Source organism: Aricia agestis, chromosome Z (genome assembly GCF_905147365.1).
Source record: "Aricia agestis chromosome Z, ilAriAges1.1, whole genome shotgun sequence".
NCBI classification, from domain to species: domain Eukaryota; kingdom Metazoa; phylum Arthropoda; class Insecta; order Lepidoptera; family Lycaenidae; genus Aricia; species Aricia agestis.
Genome location: NC_056428.1, coordinates 22,385,122 through 22,407,069, shown reverse-complemented (window position 1 = coordinate 22,407,069; position 21,948 = coordinate 22,385,122). Strand labels below are relative to the sequence as shown.

At 35.1% G+C, this 21,948-nt stretch overlaps 1 protein-coding gene across 1 annotated transcript in view; it reads right to left on the bottom strand.

Annotated features, from left to right (window-relative positions):
• The window catches only part of LOC121739065 (peroxidasin), a 110,951-nt gene extending 95,452 nt beyond the window's left edge, over window positions 1-15,499 (bottom strand). The window contains exon 1 of the mRNA XM_042131378.1: window positions 15,318-15,499. Within this exon, the coding sequence (XP_041987312.1) occupies window positions 15,318-15,478 (161 nt within the window). The 5' untranslated portion in view covers window positions 15,479-15,499. The remainder of the gene's footprint in view (window positions 1-15,317) is intronic.
• Between the last annotated feature and the right edge of the window lie 6,449 nt (window positions 15,500-21,948).

Below are 21,948 nucleotides of genomic sequence, written 5' to 3'. Positions count from 1 at the left end.
TGTATAATATTATAAAAAATCCAGAAATATATCGACGCGATGCAATGAACATTTTAGTTCTAATACGATTCAACAGATGGCGCTTTTATTTTACTTCGTTGGAACATAGAACTAATCATACTTATTAGTTATTATGTTTTTGTTTATAGTTTTTAATACGTTAGAATATTATGTTTAATAATATTATCACTTGCTATAATAATAATCAATCTATCTTATCTTATAGAACTCCTACTGCAATTCTAAGGAGTTCGAGTGTGTTGTGTTGGCCTATATTCCATCCAGAAAATATATCAATGCAATCAACATTTTAATTCTAATATATGAAAACAGATGGCGCTTTATTTTTTACTTCATTATTATAACAGAACTAATCATACCTACTTTATTATATATTATTGTTTTTATTCATAACTAGCTGTTGCCCGCGACTTCGTCCGCGTGGACTTTAGTTTATAGCGCGCGGTGTCAACAAAATGTGTGTCAAATTTAAAAACTTTTTAAAACCCTGGTAGGTGGTACCCCTCTTAGGGCCGCGCTACACCGGAATGGCAGCGCTGAAAGTGCTCGCCTCGCCGCTGCCATTCCGGTGTAGCGCGGCCCTAAATTAATCAAAATACCCAAAAACAGCTGTGCAGTGTGCACATAATCTGTACTAATATTATGAATGCGAAAGTATCTCTGTCTGTCTGTCTGTCTGTCAGTCTCGCTTTCACGCCAAACGCCAAAACTACCGAACCGATTGTAATGAAATTTTGTATACTGATAGTCTAAAGCCTGAGAAAGGACATAGGCTACTTTTTTACTGGAAAAAAGGGTTGTAAGGGTCGTAAATTTGTTCAAAAAATTCATAATAGATGGCGCCGTGCGTCTTCTACATCGCGCTGACGCTTGCTCAAAAGTCTTTCTATAAGAGGTGGTATCATCTTACATTTAAGTCTCGATTTTTTTCGATTGTTATATCTATTCTACGGTATTAAATAACTCAGTACTTTATCTGTGCAGGCAGTGACGTAACCTTAAGACCAAATTTCACCAACGACTGTTAAAGTTAATGCTCGAATTAGTATCACGTTAGCTGTTTTGTTTTTCATATGAATGAAAGAGAAGACAGGATATTTTAACAAGCTGTTAACACTAACAGACGTTGGTGAAATTGGGGCTAAACCTATCAATGATAAATAGTTTATGGGTAAAGTTGTGTAATTGGGGGGCTAAATAAGCTTTAAAATTTGGCATAATATATAAAGTTTAACATACAAAAATGAAGTACTTATTGTTTGCACACTGCACAGCTGTATTGATTTAAGGGGTACCAGGGTTTTTTTTATAAAAGCTTTTGACACCAATTTTGTTGACATCGCGCGCTATAAACTGAAGTCCACGCGGACGAAGTCGCGGGCAACAGCTAGTAGTTATATAATTCAGCAGGACGGTCATACAAAGCTAATTCTCACTAATAGTTAAGTAGCACCAAACTATTTAGTAATCTGTACTAATATGGTCCGGTACAAAACTTATTTCGGCGCTGAACCCAAAAAGCTTCCAGCAAAAGCTTTATAAAGTGAGCTTAGGTGTGTTATTTTAAAAGCGCACTTCGCGTTTGAGTCGAAAATATGCCGCTTTTAGAACGCTTTACGATCGCAGCGCGAAACCTAATTATTATTTTTGGAAGCCAAAGAAAATATGTCAATCTTGCAGCAGGCGCGGTCCGAAGGGGGGGGCATCACAGGGGACATGACCCCCCCCCCCCCAAATCTAAGGTCAAATTGAAAAATCTCAAAATCTTGCCAAATAATAAAAGGAAATTTCTATCTATCCCCTAACCACCACTGCGTCCGACCTTAGACAGCTGGCAACCCAGAACCGTCCGAGGGCGCAGATAAAAAAAATAGTGTAGTGACTATTGAGTGACCCCCCCAATTTCAGGCTGCGACCGCGCCTGTCTTGCAGTGTCGTTATCGTTCAGTTGTGAATAGACTATGCACAACTTTTACATCTCTCAGTAAAATATGAGAAAGACACATCGATTGGTAGACACTGATACGAACTGCTTATTTTGGAGGCTTAGTCAGCACGCTTCTATAATAGACAATAATCCATTTTCAATTTGAAAAATAAATATCAATTCAATTATTAAAAGCCTGTACAAGTATTTTTACTCTCACAATAATTACCAATATTTTCCAATATTTTCCCGTGAAACACTCGTATGTGCAATGAACGTTGCCCGATCCGATTACGAGTACTATAAACTAAACTCCTTTGTTTAAACCCAGCCACGTTAAAACCGATTGCTTCTCTCTTATTTATACCCTCTATGGCGAATAAGGGTTTACCGGTATTTCATTTGCCACCACAGAGCTATTTAGTAAAGTGTTCATGTCAACTGTCGTATCAAACAACTTGAATATGTCAGCTAGGGCCTAGGTGCGTTGTTTCATTTCAAACAACTGGCAATATCACAACATAGACATTCGAATACCGAGCAAAGCTCGGTCAAATAGCTAGTTTTTATTTATATAAGTATGTAGATGTGTTATCACTTATCATCAGTCAGTCAAGGTGTGACAACGCGAGCCCTCACAGAGCTCAGCTTCTAGCTAGTTTATTATTGTACAAGTTACAATACTTATATTATTTAAATTTCACGCCAGAAATACTATAACAAACAACAAAGCAATAATAGCCGACATTTTCTCTTAGCTATAACGAGGCATTAAATCGGAAAATAAATCTTTTGTACGTTTGAAGGAGTGAAAAGAATGTTTTAATAAACTCTGGTCGCTTTGTAAGACCATGTACAAAGCATACACGGTCAGAAGTTTATTAATTATTGGGCAATTTTATACGATAATTTATATTGAAATACGTGGACCGTGAGTTTTGTATAAAATAAAAAATGGCTTGTATTTAAATGGCGGAAAATATTGGGATATTACCTATCATTGAAGTTGATACATAGGCAGATGGCGGACCTTTTTTTTTAAACGGGCTTTGGCCCACCACACATTCCCACCACTGTATCTCCTGTGTCGCCACTCGCCAGGATCGAGAGCGGTATCCTGCCTGTCGGCAGGATACCGCTGTCTGTTTCACCTTACAACTTATTTGACAGATTTTCCTAGTGACTCACTAGTCACTAGTGAGCGAGCTGATGATGATAAACTAATGCTAAGACTCTCACACAATCCAACATTATAATATTATGTATACTTACATAAATAAAAACTAGAGTGAAATCGGTCTACCTGTTACGATGCAACGGACAAACACACAGACAAACGGACGGCCATATGCAAAGTTTCGAATTAATTAGACTACTGAAAATATGTAAAAATCGTGCTCAAAGATTGTAAAAGTGCGTGTAAAAGTGTGTTAAAAATGTATTATAAGGATTTAATTTATGAAACAAATCACTTTTAACCGTGCACAGTAGATTTCATTTAACTGAAATGTTTCTATCCAACATTTTTCCGAGTTCCGTATAGCAGTTGGTAAAGAAACTATATTTTATACGATTCTGACACGTCAGCTTCTATGATCGAACTGAAAACTTCATTCGATAGCGAATAGCTCAAACAATTTGTTTGATAAAATAATAGAACGGTCAGCGTAAGGCGATTGCGGGTTTCGTGCATTTTTACTCGTATTACAAGTTTTTTATAGCTCTTACTGCCACACTCATGGTGAAAAATAATTACTTAAATGTAAATAATTCAAAATGTTTACATATAAGCATAAACATTATCTGTCAAACTCTTCATTTAAATTGAAGGTTAATCATAATTAAATGGTTCTGAGTACGACGGTAAGAGGCTTTACGAATTATTAAGATTTTCCTTACGCGTTATCAAAGCGCATGGAAGTGCGCAGCCTAGTTCCAGCAGGCCGTACACTATATTTTTAACCGACTTCCAAAAAGGAGGAGGTTATATGTTCGGCTGTGAATATATTTTTTTTTTCACGAACCGTTTCGACGCACTTTTGAAGTTTGACCCCCTGTGTCTCACAGTTCGCTGCGGAAGTAGCAGCGCTGAGAGAGTAACCTTTTTTACCTTTGTATGGGAAAATACATGACGCTCGGCCGCTTGCTCATACAAATCCCAAAAAAATTGCTCTTTCAACGCTGCTACTTTCACAATTAACTCTATGCAAGGAGTACATACAGACTAGTTTTGTTACATCTTGTATATTAATGTATTATAACAATTAATATTTAACACAGTTAACAAGTTAACATATCAGCTTTGATAAGCGTCGCCAATTTCCTGCTCATACGATAACATCCACAGTAACTTTATTGTTTAATAAGTATAAAAAATACTTATTAAACAATAAAGCGTTCTGGGGTCATATTTTAAAATAATCACGCATAATAATTTTGTTTGGTACCTTATTTCATCTTCAAAGTCAGATTATATAGCTATCTTCGCATTAAAACATTTTGTTATTACTTTTAATTCATTATTCATATTTAAAACATATTATATCAATTTTATACTACTTATAAAAAACGACAATGTTTTTTAAAAAGTTACCTATTCCTTCAGCGCTGCTACATTCACAGCAAACTCCACATAATATAATTATAGGAGACCAATACACACCCTAAAGCATTATCACTTATTTTGGTTTAGCCATGACGTATAGTCAATGAGAAAATAAATAGATTTTCGCGAATGTTAAAAGTCTACTCAAATTGGCCTTCTATTTCAGAGGCTCTTACTGTCTCCTGTGACTTGTGACGCGAGCGCTACTTAATTTAAAGTAAGTGGGCCATAAGTAGCTTAGTAGGACAGATAGAATAGAAGTGACTACAGATGAACATGCTACTGCTACTAAAATAATTTTAATTTTTCATCGCATAATAATTTCAGGTAAGTACATACTGCGCTCATCACTTTCGCGTTGGGCCAAATTATCATTAATATGAATACCAAAGTGTGACTGTCTATAATTAGCTCCTCACGCTTTTTAAACGGGTGGACAGATTTATAAGAAATTAGGTAGGTTGGGGAAAAAGTATTTTCGCATTAAGTATAGGAATATACTAAATATATTATAAACTTGACATAAAATCTCTTGGGCATTACCAATAATTGTATCTGTCTGATTTTGATATCATTAAAAAGGTTTAGGGCCTGTTTCACCACTTTCTGATAAAGTGCCTTATAATAGGCTATTCACAACTTTTTTGACAGATTCTCCGTACTTGATCTGTCAAGTTAATTGGTGGCTAGCCTTATCAGGAAGTTTTGAAACAGGCTCTTAATTTTACAGAAGACAATTCCAAATTCAAATTAGTTAAATGTGAGACTCGTTTGTTTTTCTTATTGTTAAAATGAGTGATTCTAATGAAGAAATTCGATACATTTTAAAATTTTATTACAAAAAAGGTAAAAATGCAACACAAGCCGCGAAAAAAATTTGTGATGTTTATGGACCTCGGAAAAATCTGATTCAATTTTTGAAAAAGTAGAGCAAGATCGGCATATTATTAGTTATGATGTAGCTGAAGAACTGGGGATTGACCACAAAACGGTTTTGGTGCATTTGAAAAAAGCTGGGTACACAAAAAAGCTCTATATTTGGGTGCCTCATGAGCTCACTGAAACATCGCCTAATGAACCGTGTACCCATTTGTGATTCTTTATTACGACGTAATGAAACCGAACCATTTTTGAAGAAGCTGTCAATATTACTGGTGATGAAAGTGGATCACGTACGACAAGAATGTGCGAAAAAGATTGTGGTCAAAGACTGTGGTGAAACCCGGGTTAACTCGCAACAAGGTGATGCTGTGTGTGTGGTGGGATTGGAAGGGCCATTATTCATTATGAGCTGTTACCGCCAGGCAGGACCATCGATTGTGAACTGTACTGCGAACAATTACTGATGAGATTAAAGCAAGAAGTTGAGAGAAAGCCGGCCGGAATTATACAACAGAAGGGGTGTGGTTTTTCACCATGATAACGCTATAGACCTCACAAATCTTTAGCCACACAGCAAAAGTTTTTTCATCAGATGCCCCAAAATTTTTATAGCAATGGTCATGTCCCTACCAACAAGGTGGCAAAAAGTTTTTCAACACAATGGCACCTATACACTTTAGTCAATTGTAAACAAACTTTATAAAATAAACTTTTGAATTTTTATATTAAATGCGAAGAAACTTGTTCCCCAACCTAATATTAGACGGGAAAGGACATACGAGTATTATATTTTTTGTAGAAAACTGTATGGTTACTGCGCGGTAATTTCGGCGCAATAAAGTTGCGGGCGTCATCTAGTCTATACTAATATTATAAATGCGAAAGTATCTCTGTCTGTCTGTCTGTCTGTCTCGCTTTCACGCCAAAACTACCGAACCGAATGTAATGAAATTTTGTATACAGATAGTCTAAAGCCTGAGAAAGGACATAGGCTACTTTTTTACTGGAAAAAAGCGTTGTATGGGGGTGAAAATGCGTAAATTTGTTCAAATTAAGTTAGTTCCAAAAATGCATAATAGATGACGCCGTGCGTCTCTAACATCGCGCTAACGCTTGCCCAAAAGTATTTCTATAAGAGGTGGTGTTATCTTACATTCAATTAACGATTTTTTTACTAAATTTCATAAAAATAAAAACTAAATTTACTAAATTTCATGAAAATCGTTGGAGTCGATTCCGAGATTACAATTATTCCAATTATAAAGGGGGTTTCGGATAAATCGATCTAGCTAGGAATAATTTTTAGAAAATGTCATTTTATTCGTGTTTTATCGAATACCGAGCAAATAGCTAGTATAATTAAACCAAGGTAATATTACCATTAAAATATAGTACGGCAGTGTTTGCTTCGAGCTCGACTTGGCTATATACTCTTACTCAGATACTCTTTAAAAAGTATTTTTCTTTCTTGCACTCAGAGAAAAACTCTATAATCTAAGTATTGAGATATCTAAATTCCAAATTTCATCTTAATCGGTTTTGCCGTTTAAGCGTGAACAAGTTACAGACAGACAGACACACTTTCGCACTTTTAATATTAGTATGGACATTAGTAAAGATCTATACTTAAAAATGTTCGGGCTTCAACTCCAGTAAATACTTTTTCGAAGCTCGTACTCAATTTTGTAATCTCGACCGCACGTGATTGGAACTGCAGGCAAGCTCCGACAATACGCATTCAGGGTTTCAGCCGATAGCCAGGGGCGTAGCTACCGTATCAATTATACGAGGCCTCCGGGCTACTGGGCTGGCCAACGCCCCACGTGCGCAAAAAAGCCCTTAAGTAAAGTTAATTAAGAGCCCATGTGACCCTAACTTGACTACATACTTTTACCTAGATCTCAAAATCTGTAAGGTCTAGAAAACTGATTTTTTGACACAAGTAACTTCAGTTCATAAAGATTAAATGCTCAAGACAAAAACACGATTAGGTACTCAAAAATGCTCGATAGTTTCTTTTTTACAAAAAACCTTGTTTTAGACACATGTTTGCTTGGATCGAAGAGTTTGCTGTCTTTTCTTTAATATTTTTTAATATCTAAAAAGGTATTGATAAAACCTAAATTTGCTTAAAACACTTTTTTCATAATCATTATAATTCGTCTTTTATTCAAGTAAAACTAACTCGGCGATGATTCCGCGCCGTCCTTTTCCACCTGGCATATGAAAGACGGGCGTGAGTGTGAAGAGAGAAGGACGATGTTTGATTTTTAGAGTCAGGTGAGCTCTTAAAAATTGACTTTTTTACAAAATATGACAAAACTCAAAAACTTTGTGTCCTTGTTTTTCTCGCGTAAAGCGTGATATCCAAAGTTTTAATATGAATTATTTTAAAAAAAATGGAATAAGCAACGTGATGACAAAGCCCATAAATAAATTCACTATTTCTATTATTTGCATTTTTTCTTTTGCGACAAATCTTAACCCTTCCTACGCGCCCCAAAAAATGAATAAGGCACCGAGGCACGCTACGCTTCTGACTAAAACGTGGACGTATGCCTCTAGAAGGGTAGTATAAAAGGCCGGCTATATAATGACTTTATAACTTATATATTTCATTGTTTCCCGCTCTGCCTGTTGATTTCTCGGTATTTTCAATTGGAAATCGAGTTTGTCCCTCTCCTTTCTTAATCTGCCGTCATATCTCATTTTTTGAGAGAAGAGAGAAAGGGAAGAAAAAACATTGGACAGCTTTTTAATAATATGATATATTACTGCAATGCTTTCACGTTAGAGGCAGCACCAGCATATAATTTCCCCCCGTTTTTTCCACACTTTCTGCTATTTATTCGCTCCTATTAGTCTTAGCGTGATAAAATATAGCCTATAGCCTTCCTCGATAAATGGGCTATCTAACACTGAAATATTTTTTCAAATCGGACCAGTAGTTCCTGAGATTAGCGCGTTCAAACAAACAAACTCTTCCGCTTTATAATATTATATTATATAATATATATATAAATATATAAGTATAATATATATGTATAGATGATGTGAGCAATATGTCGGACGGATTTTTTCAGCATGAGCTAGTGTGACCTATGCTCATATTCCCTATTGAATTGAAAACATAATATTGGTAGAAAAATTTACTGTTCCAAAGCAATAAACGAATTTCGGTGAAACGGGCATTCAGTAATATGATACTTAGTATTTTATTAAAAATATCCAAATTAAACATTTCCACCACATTAATGGAATAAACTTTTAATTCTCAGTAATGTCGTGCGCTCTTTTCATCAAATAGAAGTTTCGGATTTATCTTTTTACTGGGAAAATGAATTTCATATTGTGTTTAGTTCGTCCACAACTTTTATGATGAGATACTAAAAGTTATTAATATGCATGCATTATTGCATATTATTATACGAGATATACTTATAGTAATACATACTTCTAAAACTGTACTTATTATAATATTAAATATATCATGTATCATAAATAATAATCATAATTCATATTATATTTCATGCACATAAGAAAATTTACTTTATCGCATTAAACTCAGTTTCAGAAGAAAAATATTATTTGATGATATTATGATATTACTAAAATTATTTCTTTTGTTTTCCAATAATTTCTAACAACAATAAATATATAATACCTATGTTTAATATTGGCTTAGAACTGTGATATAAAAAAGTTTAATGTTCCTAATAGTGGATATAGTTATAGCATTATAAATTATTAAGTAGTACGTACTTTGGGCCCAGTGCGACATAAAGTTTTTGTTCAAAAAGTAGAACACGCTGTATATTGTCTTGTAACCCAGTCATTTCTTACATGTCATTTGCAAGAATGGATATTAATCGAAATGAAACCTTAATGTAATCACGTAAGAGCTATAATTACTTGCAAGGGAGCTGGGAGTCCAAAAAAAGGTTCAGCTCCTTTCGATCCTTTGTTCTCGTTCAGGATACAGAATGTGTTTTTATTGTAATTAGTTGACGGAACAAAACCTGTTCTTTGCTCGTCGTATCTCGACCATAAGTAAGGTTTTAAATTAAATTTTGGTTGATTAAAGGCACTGTTATCCGGTAATATTTAACGGTTAAAGCTAGATTTTAAAGCATATTTGAAGACATGAGTGGATGAAGTGGGTAACTATGAAATTTGCATAAAAATGTTTGCTTTAGGACCGGGAAATATAATTGAAATAAAAAAATGGATTGTTTCTATTTTAAATCATTTCCCGCCGAAAGGTATATTAGCCAGGTGATGTAGTACCTAGATATTAGTTACAAGTAACGTTGAAGGTTTGTTCAAATTATAAAGAAAAAAAATAGTAATTGCCCAGTTATAAAATAATATTTATTTAGTTACTAGCGACCCGGTACGTGCTTTACCAAAAAATTTATTGGAAGTTGCTTGTACTCTCAAGTGTCAACACTCAAAAAAGTTTCAATTTGACAACAAAATCCCCACTAACAAAATGATTCGCCATTTATTGAATTTATTTGTTACAAAAATGTGATAAATGAAAAATCGGCCAAATGCGGACTCACACACGAAGGGTTCCTTACCGTTATAGAGCAAAATTAGGCCAAAGTTTGTATTTTTTGTATGGGAGCCCCCTAATTTTTTATTTTATTTTAAAATTATTATTAAATATTAAAGTACACATATAATTAAGGACTTTGAGAAAAATTTAAGTACCTACCTATTGTCATTATTGATATAGAGCAAAAAAGGCTAAAAAAATCACATTTGTTGTATGGGAGCCCCCTTAATTAATATTAATTTTATTTTGATTTTAGTATTTGTTGTTAATTGTTATAGCGTCAACAGATATACATAATCTGTGAAAATTTCAATTCTCTAGCTATTACCGTTCTCGAGTTACAGCCCGAAGACAGACAGACAGACAGACATACGGACAGACAACGAAGTCTTAGTAATAGGGTCCCGTTTTTACCCTTTGGGTACGGAACCCTAAAAATGTGTTTTTGTATGCGAGCCCACCTTAAATTAAGTATTTATTTTATTTTAAATTTTATTATGAAATATTAAAGTACACATAGGTAATATAATTGAGGATTTGGTGAAAATTTTAAGTGTCGACATGTTGCCATGATGGATTACGAGCCAAAAAGACCAAAAAGAGACCCTGAAGACGTTTGTGGTCTGTTGTATCATGTATGGGAGCTCTCCTGAATTTTTTTTTTAGTTTTTGTTGTTAAAGCGGCACCAGAAGCACACAATTTGTAAAAAAATCAGAAGTGTAGCTATAGCGGTTTTTGAGATACAGCCTGGATACAGACAGACGGACAGAAATCGAAGTCTCAGTAATAGAGCCCCGTTTTTACCCTTTGGGTACGGAACCTAAAAACCACTCGATCGATTTTGCGCAAACTTCACATAAACCATTTAAGTACTAAATAGTAACCATCAGTAAATTTTCTTGTTTCTTTAAGGGCCTGTTTCACCACTTCCTGATAAAGTGCCGGATAGGCTATCCACAACTTATCTGACAGACACTCCATACTCTGTTGTGGATAGCCTATCCGGCACTTTATCAGGAAGTGGTGAAACAGGCATATAAAGTAATAATCTAGTATCCTGAAAATATGAAACCATTCGGTTGCAGATTTTCAGGGAAAATTCATTTGAAATTCATTTCTGAAACACAATACTTTTGGAAATGGTCAGTATATTTTCGCAGAATGTTTTTGCTCTATTGCTTCCCAGGGTATTGTGTTAAAATAAATCTGTAGGAAACAGCATGAAAATTTTATGTAACAATACGATGCTAAAACAATGTTGACATAGTTGAATACATATTCGAAGTCAAATAACAAACTATTTTGGTCAGGTTAGCAACTGTGTTCATTATTGTTTCATGAAATTTGCAATAAAATCGTGTATAGTTTAGTTTGAAATTGATATTGCGGTTATCGGGTAGGCCTGAGGTTCAGCCAACAATTTAACCCGACTATGGCGAAGCAAAAAGGAGGGTTATGATTTTGTCCTGTATTTTTTTATGAAATACAGGTCGAGCAAACGGGTCACTTGATGGAAAGCAACTACCGTCGCCCATGGCCTTTTAATCCTTCGATCGTGGATTCTTGGAAATGTATTGTTATTCTATTGTTTTTGCGACTCACGATCACCGGTGATCTAATGGGGCTTGATAAGTTAAGGGAGAATGCGTATTCTCCCTTAACTATACGACCTGCAAACCTTAAAGAAAGCGTTTTCTTGAAGTTTTGTAGGTGTATAGGTCCGGAAATAGGTGACAGTTCGTTCTAGAGTTTTACAGTGCGCGGCAGAAAGTTAAGCGAGAAACGCACGGTGGAAGACTGTATGTATGTATTTCATACCCGGACAAAATTATAAACTAGATGACTTCTTAATAACAAGTAAAAACCTTCCCAAGACTTCCACGAACACTTCAAGTCTAAAATTAGCCAAATCCATTCAGCGGTCAGTCGTTCTCGAATTATAGCGAGACCAACAAAATTTTAAAATCTATTTTTAACCGAATTCTAAAAAGGAGGGGGTTATAATAATATGTTCGGCTGTGGATATGTTTATAATACCTATAGATATTATACATATTTATCTATTATAGGAACAAAAATAAGTTTTGATAACAATTACATTGCATTGAATTTCATAATAACGGTAATCCACTCTAAACCTTAATTAGCGAGTTTTAGCCATAAGTACCTACCCGACTATGGCGAAGCAAAAATTATGAACTCGAAAATGTATGTCTGTCTGTCTGTCTGTTTGTCACCTCTTCACGCGTAAACTGCTGAACCGATTTTGTTAAAAATTAATATGGAGGTACTTTGAGTCCGGGAAAGGACATAGGATACATTTATCCCGGAAAACTGTACGGTTTCCAATTTTTGGCGCAACGGAGTTGCGGGCGTCATCTAGTTTTCAAATAATTACCCCCGAGGCCTCGTTATTGCCGAAAAAATATAAAAAATAAATGTTCTTTGTTGAGATAAAATTGCTCGAAGTATTTAAATTAGGTCCCTGGCCGTGGTAAGTAATATAGAGCTATTACAGGAGCTCGAAAAACCGGCTAAGTGTGAGTCGGACTCGCACAAGGGTTTCGTACCACATTTTAACGATATTGCGGAAAAATAGGCAAACTTTTTTTTTATTTTTTTGTATGAGAGAGAGAGACCCCCATTAAAAAAACTATAAAGTAATTATTAAATTCAAAATGCAACAGTATTTTGTGAATAATTGAAGTGCCTACCTGTTCACATCAAGCATATCGTGCCTACTTGTTTAATAATTCATCAAGCCCCATACGGTCACCGGTGACCGAGACACAATAGAAATTCTATTGTGTCTCGTTTTTCCACGATCGGGGGGTATCTTGTTAAAAGGGCCAATATGGTTTTTATTTTTTAGTTTTTACTTATATATTTTATTCAAGCGGCAATAGATATACCGATTTTGAAAAGTTACGAACTCGAACTCAACTTTCTAGCAGTCACTGATACAACTTAGAGACGGACAGACAGACGGACAGCGACAGCGAAGTCTTAGTAGTAGGGTTCCGTTGTTACTCTTCAGTACGGAACCCTAAAATGTGAAATGTCCGCACTAATACTGTTCTTAGCTTTAAATTGGCGTGGTCCGACTCCGGTGTCTTTGAACATTATTTTATATCATAAGTTAATGGTCTCAGCTTTCAGTTTTGTACCCGTCGGGTTATTCGATCTGTACTTAGCTCCCGAAGCAAAAATAGGGTTTTATAACTATATTATGTTCCCCTGTCTGTCGCATTATACATCTCTCTCAAACTTATATAATCCTTTATAGGCTCAAAAGGCGAGTTGAATCACAAACCTTCACATAAAATGTTTTTTTTTTCAAATTCGTTATTTTAATTATTGTTTTACCACAAGTCATAACAATTCCTCCACAGGCTGCGCTTAGTTTGGTGGATTGTAATTCTCATTATCTTTTTTTAGTGATTTTGTTTTTTTTTAGATTCCCCCCAGCCCGCTGCATAAGTTTATTTATGAAAGATTCGACAGAGACAGAATACGATTTCTACGTTTTATAGGTACTTATCTCTCAAAACAGTGATGCAATGTTCTATTCTAAAATTACAAACTCAATCATTATTAATTAGTATTCTATACCACGACTTGTATCGTCGTCACCACTAACAGCTAACTAATGTGTCAGAACAAATATCTAAATTAGAATTGAACATTACTTAAATACAAAATAAAAATAATACGGGACACTCGGGAGTCGGGGACTGCCGCGGTAAAGCGGCACAGCATTTTTAAGAAAACTACAATTCGCATACGTCTAGTCGCACGCACACAAACACCGTGCCGAATTCTGCCAAACTGAAACGACGTAAGACAGTTAGACGATGCACGGCAACGCCGCACCGAGTGGTTGGAGTGGGGGGTGTTAGGTTATTTTCGTTACGGAATTTCTTGATTCGGTCGGTGCGATAATAGCTATGCAATAGCTTAAAATCTTTAATATGGCTAATAAAACAGTTTAGGGAGATCGCAGACGACAGACTTTTTGTGCGATGGAGTCTGCGGCGCCCATACAGTCGGCATGGCGCGGCCTATCGTCTGCGATCTCCCTTAAATGCATTTCTAACTATGTAATACTACCTACACTCAGAGACTATAAATAACTTAACTGAAATTAAATGTAGATTTAGACATATTAAGCGCCATACATTGGCAAACTCTTCATTAAATTAAATTTTAATTATAGCTGTAAGTTTTGCAACCGAAGAACATTTTTAGATTTGTGAAGCTTTTAGTTTACACATAATACACTTAGGTAATGAGGTATAATCTCAAGATCCACAATTTCAAAAGGCCATAAAACTTGAAGAAATAATAAAATTAGAGATAATAATACTATCTTTTTTAAAAAGAAAACTTAAGTTCCTATATCCGCTTTTCTCCGCTCTTCTTCTTTCTCCGCTAACCTGATCTAACCACCGTAATTTTTTATTGTTTGCAAAAATATACAGACGAGCATATTATAACCTCCTCCTTTTTGGAAGACGGTTACAAATAATCTTCATCAAATGAAATAGGTATATTAAATTATGTAATATACAATAAATTTACTATTGAGCATCCTTTAATGATATTATAACATCGACTTACCTAATATAACAATATAAAAGATATACCACGTGTGACTGCTAGTATTTTAAAAACAATATTTTAATAAAATAATATAATGTTTTATTCAACAATCGCGTGAAAGGCGCTTAGCATTAAATTAGATGTTTTCAAATATTCCTTTAATAAAAATTTCACCACTCAGCCGAAGGATAAAATTTAACAAAGTCTAATAATTAAAACCAACTGAGCAGAACAATTTTCATATGTTTTAATAGTGCAGATTTTACATTTAAAAAAGCGTGTTAAAAATAAATATGTAATTTAAAATCATTCGGATCTATTACAAAAATTTCGGGGCTTTTATTCGCGCTTTAGCAACGAAAAATTAAAATTACAAAATTAAGTACCTATAGCATAAAAAATGTAAGTATAATACATTACAAAAATATAACGGCAACAAATAAATCCTGCTTTAGTATAAGTAAGGTAAAAATATAATTGAATAAATATTCAATAGTAAACGTCAAATCAATCGAGATCGTCGTAGAAATACGTAACATCGAATTTTCGATCAAATATATTTTCTGCATCGAATACAAAAAACTTAGAAAAGTTAAACAACTACGAATTAACGATAGTCAAAACTTTTAAAGCGTAAACTTTTGCATGACAACTTCTGAGTTTGTGACCCGTTTAACGCAAGCAATTCGCTTTCGCAATATTTCCGAAGTTTACTTACAGAGTATGGGCTTCGGCTGGGGCCTTCGGGATGGCTTTGAGGTCCTGGTGGAGGCACCTGACTGCGTTGCCCACGCAGTGGCATTTCGGGGGGCATTTCTGAGGGACGCAGGGCAGGATCAAGTTCAGGAGCAGTAGCGCGAGAAGAGTTTTGGGCCCCATCGTGACGTCGCGACGCCACTGCGCTCGACCGACGACTGACGCCTCCCGCTACTCCTGAAGTCTGTACGTTATCACAAGCTGTTCAGACTATTTTTACCCCGAGTTTGTGCGCTTGAACCTTATGCCGTTCGTATAAAGGTCACTTTGAACATCTAAGCTAACCTATAATAGCAGCGCGACTCCTAAACGTTTGGACAAGTTTTACTCATGAGTTTGTGTTCGTCAACCTTATGCTGTTGGTATAAAAGTGTAATCAGAGGTTGCTGTGTAGCTTACGCTTACTGTAGTATCACGAGATATTTATACCCGCTAATAAAGAGATTTTTATAATCTGTTACCCAATCGAAACGAAAAAAGATGAATATGTCAACATTGCACGGTTAAATAGGTGTCCATTTAAATGAATAGTATTATAGCACATGTCAATGTGCTATTTATAATAAGTACTGCCAATTTAACTAGTATCATACGTCAGAAAATAATATGTATAAGAACAAAGTGTAATTATCGGTAGCAGTACATTTGTTTTCAACATGATAACCTCTGGAACTCTCTGTATAAAATCTTATAATCGATACCAATTTATAAAGATAAATGATTTATATTAAGTATTAACTATTTTCGTAAATAGTATGAAATTGGCATATTATAAGCTACTTTTTAAAAGAATGGATATTGTAAGAGGTCGATAGGGGGATGAAAGTTTCTATGAAAGAAGGTATTGTCATAACATTTTTAGAGATATAAGCTTGAAAGTTTTTTTTAACGATTATCCAAACACTGGATGGATATTGAGTTATTGACCACTGCGTATCTCAATTCGTTACCGGCCATGGAATTTTTTTTAACTCAAACTTTACGGATCTAAATTACAAGCATCGGTCGAGCACATAGGTAGAATATGTGCTCGACCGAAGGCAGTATGTCTGAATAAACTATTCATCAGGTTCTCTGTGAGAGCTTTTTCTGCCAAGACGAAAGAACTACAATGCTAGACAACCTACAGTATAAATTAACATAATATAAAGACTCTAGAACTGCGGAACCAAATCTTACTTTTTGTTAATGTTTGCTTCGATTTGTTATTGCAAATTTAAATCAACATACCATATTTCGGAGAATTCCCTCGATTCCTCATGGATTCCATGAATATGTCACCACTTTTGTGAACATGGTACCAAATTCGAGTTATACGCTATACAACACAAAATAATTTTGAAAATCGGACCACAAACGGCTGAGTAATCGTTGAACATACAAAAATACATATAACCGAACGTAGCACCTCCTCCTTTTTGAAAAACAATTTTTAAAATACAACTAACACATTGTTACTTGTAATAATCCAGTTCAGTTAGTTAGTCCAATCCAGTAACATTTTAATGAATGTACAATTTAATTTATTACCAGTTGTGAACTGAGCTATCGAAAACACGAAACTTTCCAAATTAATTATTATCATTAATTAATAATTATTTAACTCCACGTCGCTTATTAAAATTTAAAAGCTATACCACTACCCCATTACTTTGTATCAAAACACCGCGTTGTAATTATTCTAACTAGAGATCGCCCAATGGTCGAAATTCGACCATTGGGCGATGACCAATTCTTTAATTATCTTCTTCTTTTGGCCGTTTAATTACTATTTCAAATTTAATAAAAAAAACAACAATTCATTTTTAGGGTTCCGTACCCAAAGGGTAAAAATGACCGTCTGTCTGTCCGTCTGTCTATCTCCAGGCTGTATCTCAATGTCTAGAACCGTTCTCTATCTCAAGAACCGTTAGACTTCTGAAATTTTCACAGATTGTGCATATCTGTTGCCGCTATGACAACAAATACTAAAAACAAAACAAAATTAATATTTAAGGGGGGCTCCCATACAAAAAACACAATTTTTGGTCTATTTCTGCTCTATAACGGTACGGAACCATTAAAATAAAAAAATAAATTGTTTTTTTTTTTTTCGAATAGATTTGTAACAAATGCTTTCAGAATGTTGATGCTACTGGTGCCTACCACCGGTTCGGGAACTATCCCGGCGAGAAGAACCGGCGTAAGAAACTCGCACGGGGTCCCACTTTTTACCAAAAAAGTGAGAAAAAAATTAATCTTTTTAAAATAAAGTTTTTTTTTTCGCTTTCGTGTGCGAGTCCGACTCGCACTTGGCCGATTATTAATTTAAGAGCAGACTTCAACCATTAACAAAAGTGTGTAAATCGTATGTATATTGTCGTGTGTGAAATGTTTTATAATTTGTTAAAAAAATGTATGATAAAAGCATAATAATTTCAAAATAATAAAAATAGATCGATGCACTCCTTCACCATATAAACTATAACTGTGCAAAATTTCATTTCAGTTTTTCGCTCGCGTATTAATAATAATTTAATAATTCAGACGCGGTGATGATTGTTAATAAATGAATTTAAAAAAATGAATTAATAGACAATTCCGGAAACTTTGTCGTCCTGTTTTCTCAGGACATGTCTTAGTTTTTGTAGTGTCCTGGGACGTCCTGAATAGTTTTTAAGCAGCGTCCTGTAGCTCTACCATGAGTTTAAAGCTATAGTATTTATCGATACTCGATACCGACAACGCAACGGCCTTCTAGCGGTTACTTGCGAAACTAAAATCGCCATACTAAATATTTACGTATTTGGTATTGCGATCAATAAATACTATAGCTTTAAACTCATGGTAGATCTACAGGACGCTGCTTAAAAACTATTCAGGACGTCCCAGGACACTACAAAAACTAGGACATGTCCTGAGAAAACAGGACGATTGGCAACCCTAGACTGAATCGTGATATTACTCGCCGTTTTGTACAACTAATATTATATTATATTCTGTGTCGCCGTGAGAAGCCAGCATGCAGCATAATGCGAAAGCTGCCTATCTTTCTGACTACCTTTATAAGAAAGATAAACACTTTCACATATTTGTAACGTTAGCATGAATTATGCTTTGATTAGAATAACCGTGTGTTTGGCAAGGGCAATTAAGCGTATATCAAAATTTAAATCAAACAAAGCGTTATAACAAAAATTAAACGAAATTATCAGCAAATAGCAATGTAAAATTATTGGTTAAATTCAAATTACTAATTAGGGTTCTAAAAGTAAACACATCAATAATTATAACCAATTTAAAACGTTACCAATTAAAATGTTTAAAGCTGGATAAAATCGTCATTAGGGCATTTTATCACGGAAGCCCGATTCATGATAATTGATAATCAGATTGGCGGGTTTAATCCAATTGAAAAATTAATGATTGCAAAATGCACTCGCGTTCAGTGACTTACTGATTGCTGTTTGCTGATGCTTCGGCATTAACTGGCCGACTGGATTCTCAAGCGTCGAATTTCGTTCCGATCGCAGACTATTTCACTCGTACGCTATTTCGTGAGACGGCCTGCTATCCAAACGACATTCGACACTAGAGAATCGGCCCCCAGATCGTACCTACTCATTTACGGGTGAGGTCGCCAATTTTTGCTGATTTGGCACTGAATTATTGCGTTGGTAGCGTAGATACTTCTACTACAAGAAAATGTGTCTATGCTACTCTACATACTAAAATGGTGGCGAATTTTTATTTCTACACTACCGTAGTGTTGAAAATCAAACTTATCTCTGTAAATAATACACAATGTGGTTTGTATTATAGTCCCAAACATGGCCCTTTTGACTACTCACATAATGCATTGATAGTTTTATGTGAAACGGTAATATGTACTTACATTTGTGTCACAAAAACAATTCCTTTGATTAAACTGTGTACACAGCCGTCTGAGGTTCATAATATTATGTGAACTGTCGAAAAATTGCGGATATTGCGAGATTTTTCATAAAGTACGTAAAAATTCGATCGAAAAAGATAATAGTATTACACTTAACGATAATAGTATTATAATATGGTGACGTTTAAAAAGTGTGGTAGAATTGATGTTTCTAACGATTCGTTTGATTTTAAAAAGAAAGTTATCTTAAAATACTTAAATATTAGGTGAGGTAATAGCCATTTATATAAGTATTCATAACATATCCGATTTATCTTCTAATCTGTCCTACTTACTGCCACAGCGACAGTTGAAGTGCACCTCTTCCATGGCGGATGGCGTATTTTAAGCTATTTTCTTACCTTTTTTAAAAAATGGGACCCTATTACTGCGACTTCGATGTCTGTCCGTCCGTATGTCTGTCTCCAGGCTGTATATCAAGAACCGCTATAGCTAGACTTCTGAAATTTTCAAAGATTGTGTACTTATATCTGTTGCCGCTATAACAACAAATACTGAAAAGAAAATAAAATTAATATTTAAGGGGGGCATAAATTAATAAATGCAACAAACGTGATTTTTTGGCCTTTTTTGCTCGATTTTAATAATAGCAACAGGTAGGCACTTGATATTTTCATAATGGCCTTAATTATACATATTATGTCTACTTGCTGTAGACATAAAATGAAGTAGACTACTTCAATAATGATGTTTCCATATGAGTGAATGAGATGGCTATATTTTGTATGGAAATAGAGCAAAACAGTTAAAGTTTACGAACACACCATTAGTTTGATCGGAAAAGGCTGGATCGCACGAACGAGCTGTACTCGTATTGTAGTAGAAAAGAAGAATCGAAGTAATCGCAACAAAGTTGCACAGAAATTCAGGTTTGATAATATGTGAAACGTCGTACGCCCGTTTCCGGACTTTGAAGTGAGGAAATGGGGAGTTCCGGGAAAGTGGGGAGTTCCGAGGAGGCTTAAACCGGGGACAATTACACCTGAAATCCTTTTAAGTGCTAAAGAGCTCTGGTTCTAGGCTCAACTCACACTGGGCAGAGTCGAAGCGACACACCATGTTTAACGCCAAAGCATATTATTCATCTCTATTTCATACATCTAAAAAACCTTTAATCGACCTTCGGCCCGAGGGCCGAATGTTGCCCACCGCCACGCGCCGGTACTCCGACAAAAATCAAAATAGTGTAAAGTCGTCGCGGAAATTTTTTCACATCTCGGCGAGAGTGTGGTGAAAAAATGTAACAAGGAGTAAGTATGTGGCAACTGGCAGGGTATGAAATACCTACTTACAATATTTGCACTGTGAAACTGGATTTTTTAGAAAAAGCATTAAATTCATTATTTTAGAAACAAAAGTAAATAAAATTAAAAGAACAGAAAAAGCAATGTTAATTTCTGTCACGAAATATTATGTACTTACACCAAATTGGGCCCTTAAAAGAAAAAGGCTGAGTACCACTTGTCTAAATACTTATCTACCTTTTATTTTGAGTAACACTAGCATAGCTGTTCCCACTGTAAATCTGTACTAAAACATCGACTTCTCATCTATAATTATCCTAGCAAGTACCACTTTATCCAGGTGAAAACAAATGTCGATAAACTCATACAATAGACATGTTGAATGCGGGCCGAAGCGCCCGGGGCTACGCGGAGCCGCCGCAGAGGCCCCGCTTGTTATAGAACAAAGGACAGACAAACGGTATATATAGCGGCTGTGATTATATTGTATGGAAACTCATACAGAGAATAGGGACTTTTGAAAATTAAAGAGAAACTTTCTGCAGCTCGGCTGGGTTCATTGTTGATATTTTTGTATACTTGTTGCGTTACTCTTAGGGCCTTTTGCCAAGACGTTCACCGTGTAAGTAGCTGCGCTGAAAGAGCAGATTTTTAGGGTTTCGTAGCCAAATGGCAAAAAACGGAAGCCTTATAGATTCGTCATATCTGTCCGTCCGTATGTCACAGTCACTTTTCTCCGAAACTATAAGAGCTATACTATTGAAACTTGGTAAATAGATGTAGTCTGTGAACTGCTTTAAGATTTTGATACAAAATTGGAAAAAATATTAAAAATTTTAGGGGTCCCCATAGATACAACTGAAACAAAAAAAAATTTTTTTCATCTTACCTATGCGTGTGGGGTATCTATGGATAGGCCTTCAAAAATCATATACTTCTAAAATAGGGGCATGATAAGTCTTAAAAAATATATATGATGTACATTACTATAAAAACTACCGACGAAAATTGGTTCGAGCGAGATAGTCGGTAGTAGTTTTTTTTATACTTCATAAATGGTAAACTTAAATTTAACATTCATTAAATCAACTGAAATATGAAAATAAATTAAAAACCTCTTAATTTCATAAAATTAAACCTTATTGCTGCTCGGAACCCTTCATGGGCGAGTCCAACTTGCACTTGGCCGGTTTTTTTTATTTGTATGCGCAAGCGCTCCAGTGCAGCGTCATGAGTTAAATAATTGAACATACAAAAGTTTTAAAAAAATCTATCTCAGCGCTGCTGCTACTTTCACAGTGAACTCTATACAGGGTGTAACAAAAATAAGTGATAATACTTTAGGGTGTGTACGTGTTCCTTGTAGAGAGTTCACTGTGAGAGTAGCAGCGCTGAAAGACCAAAATTTTTTTTCA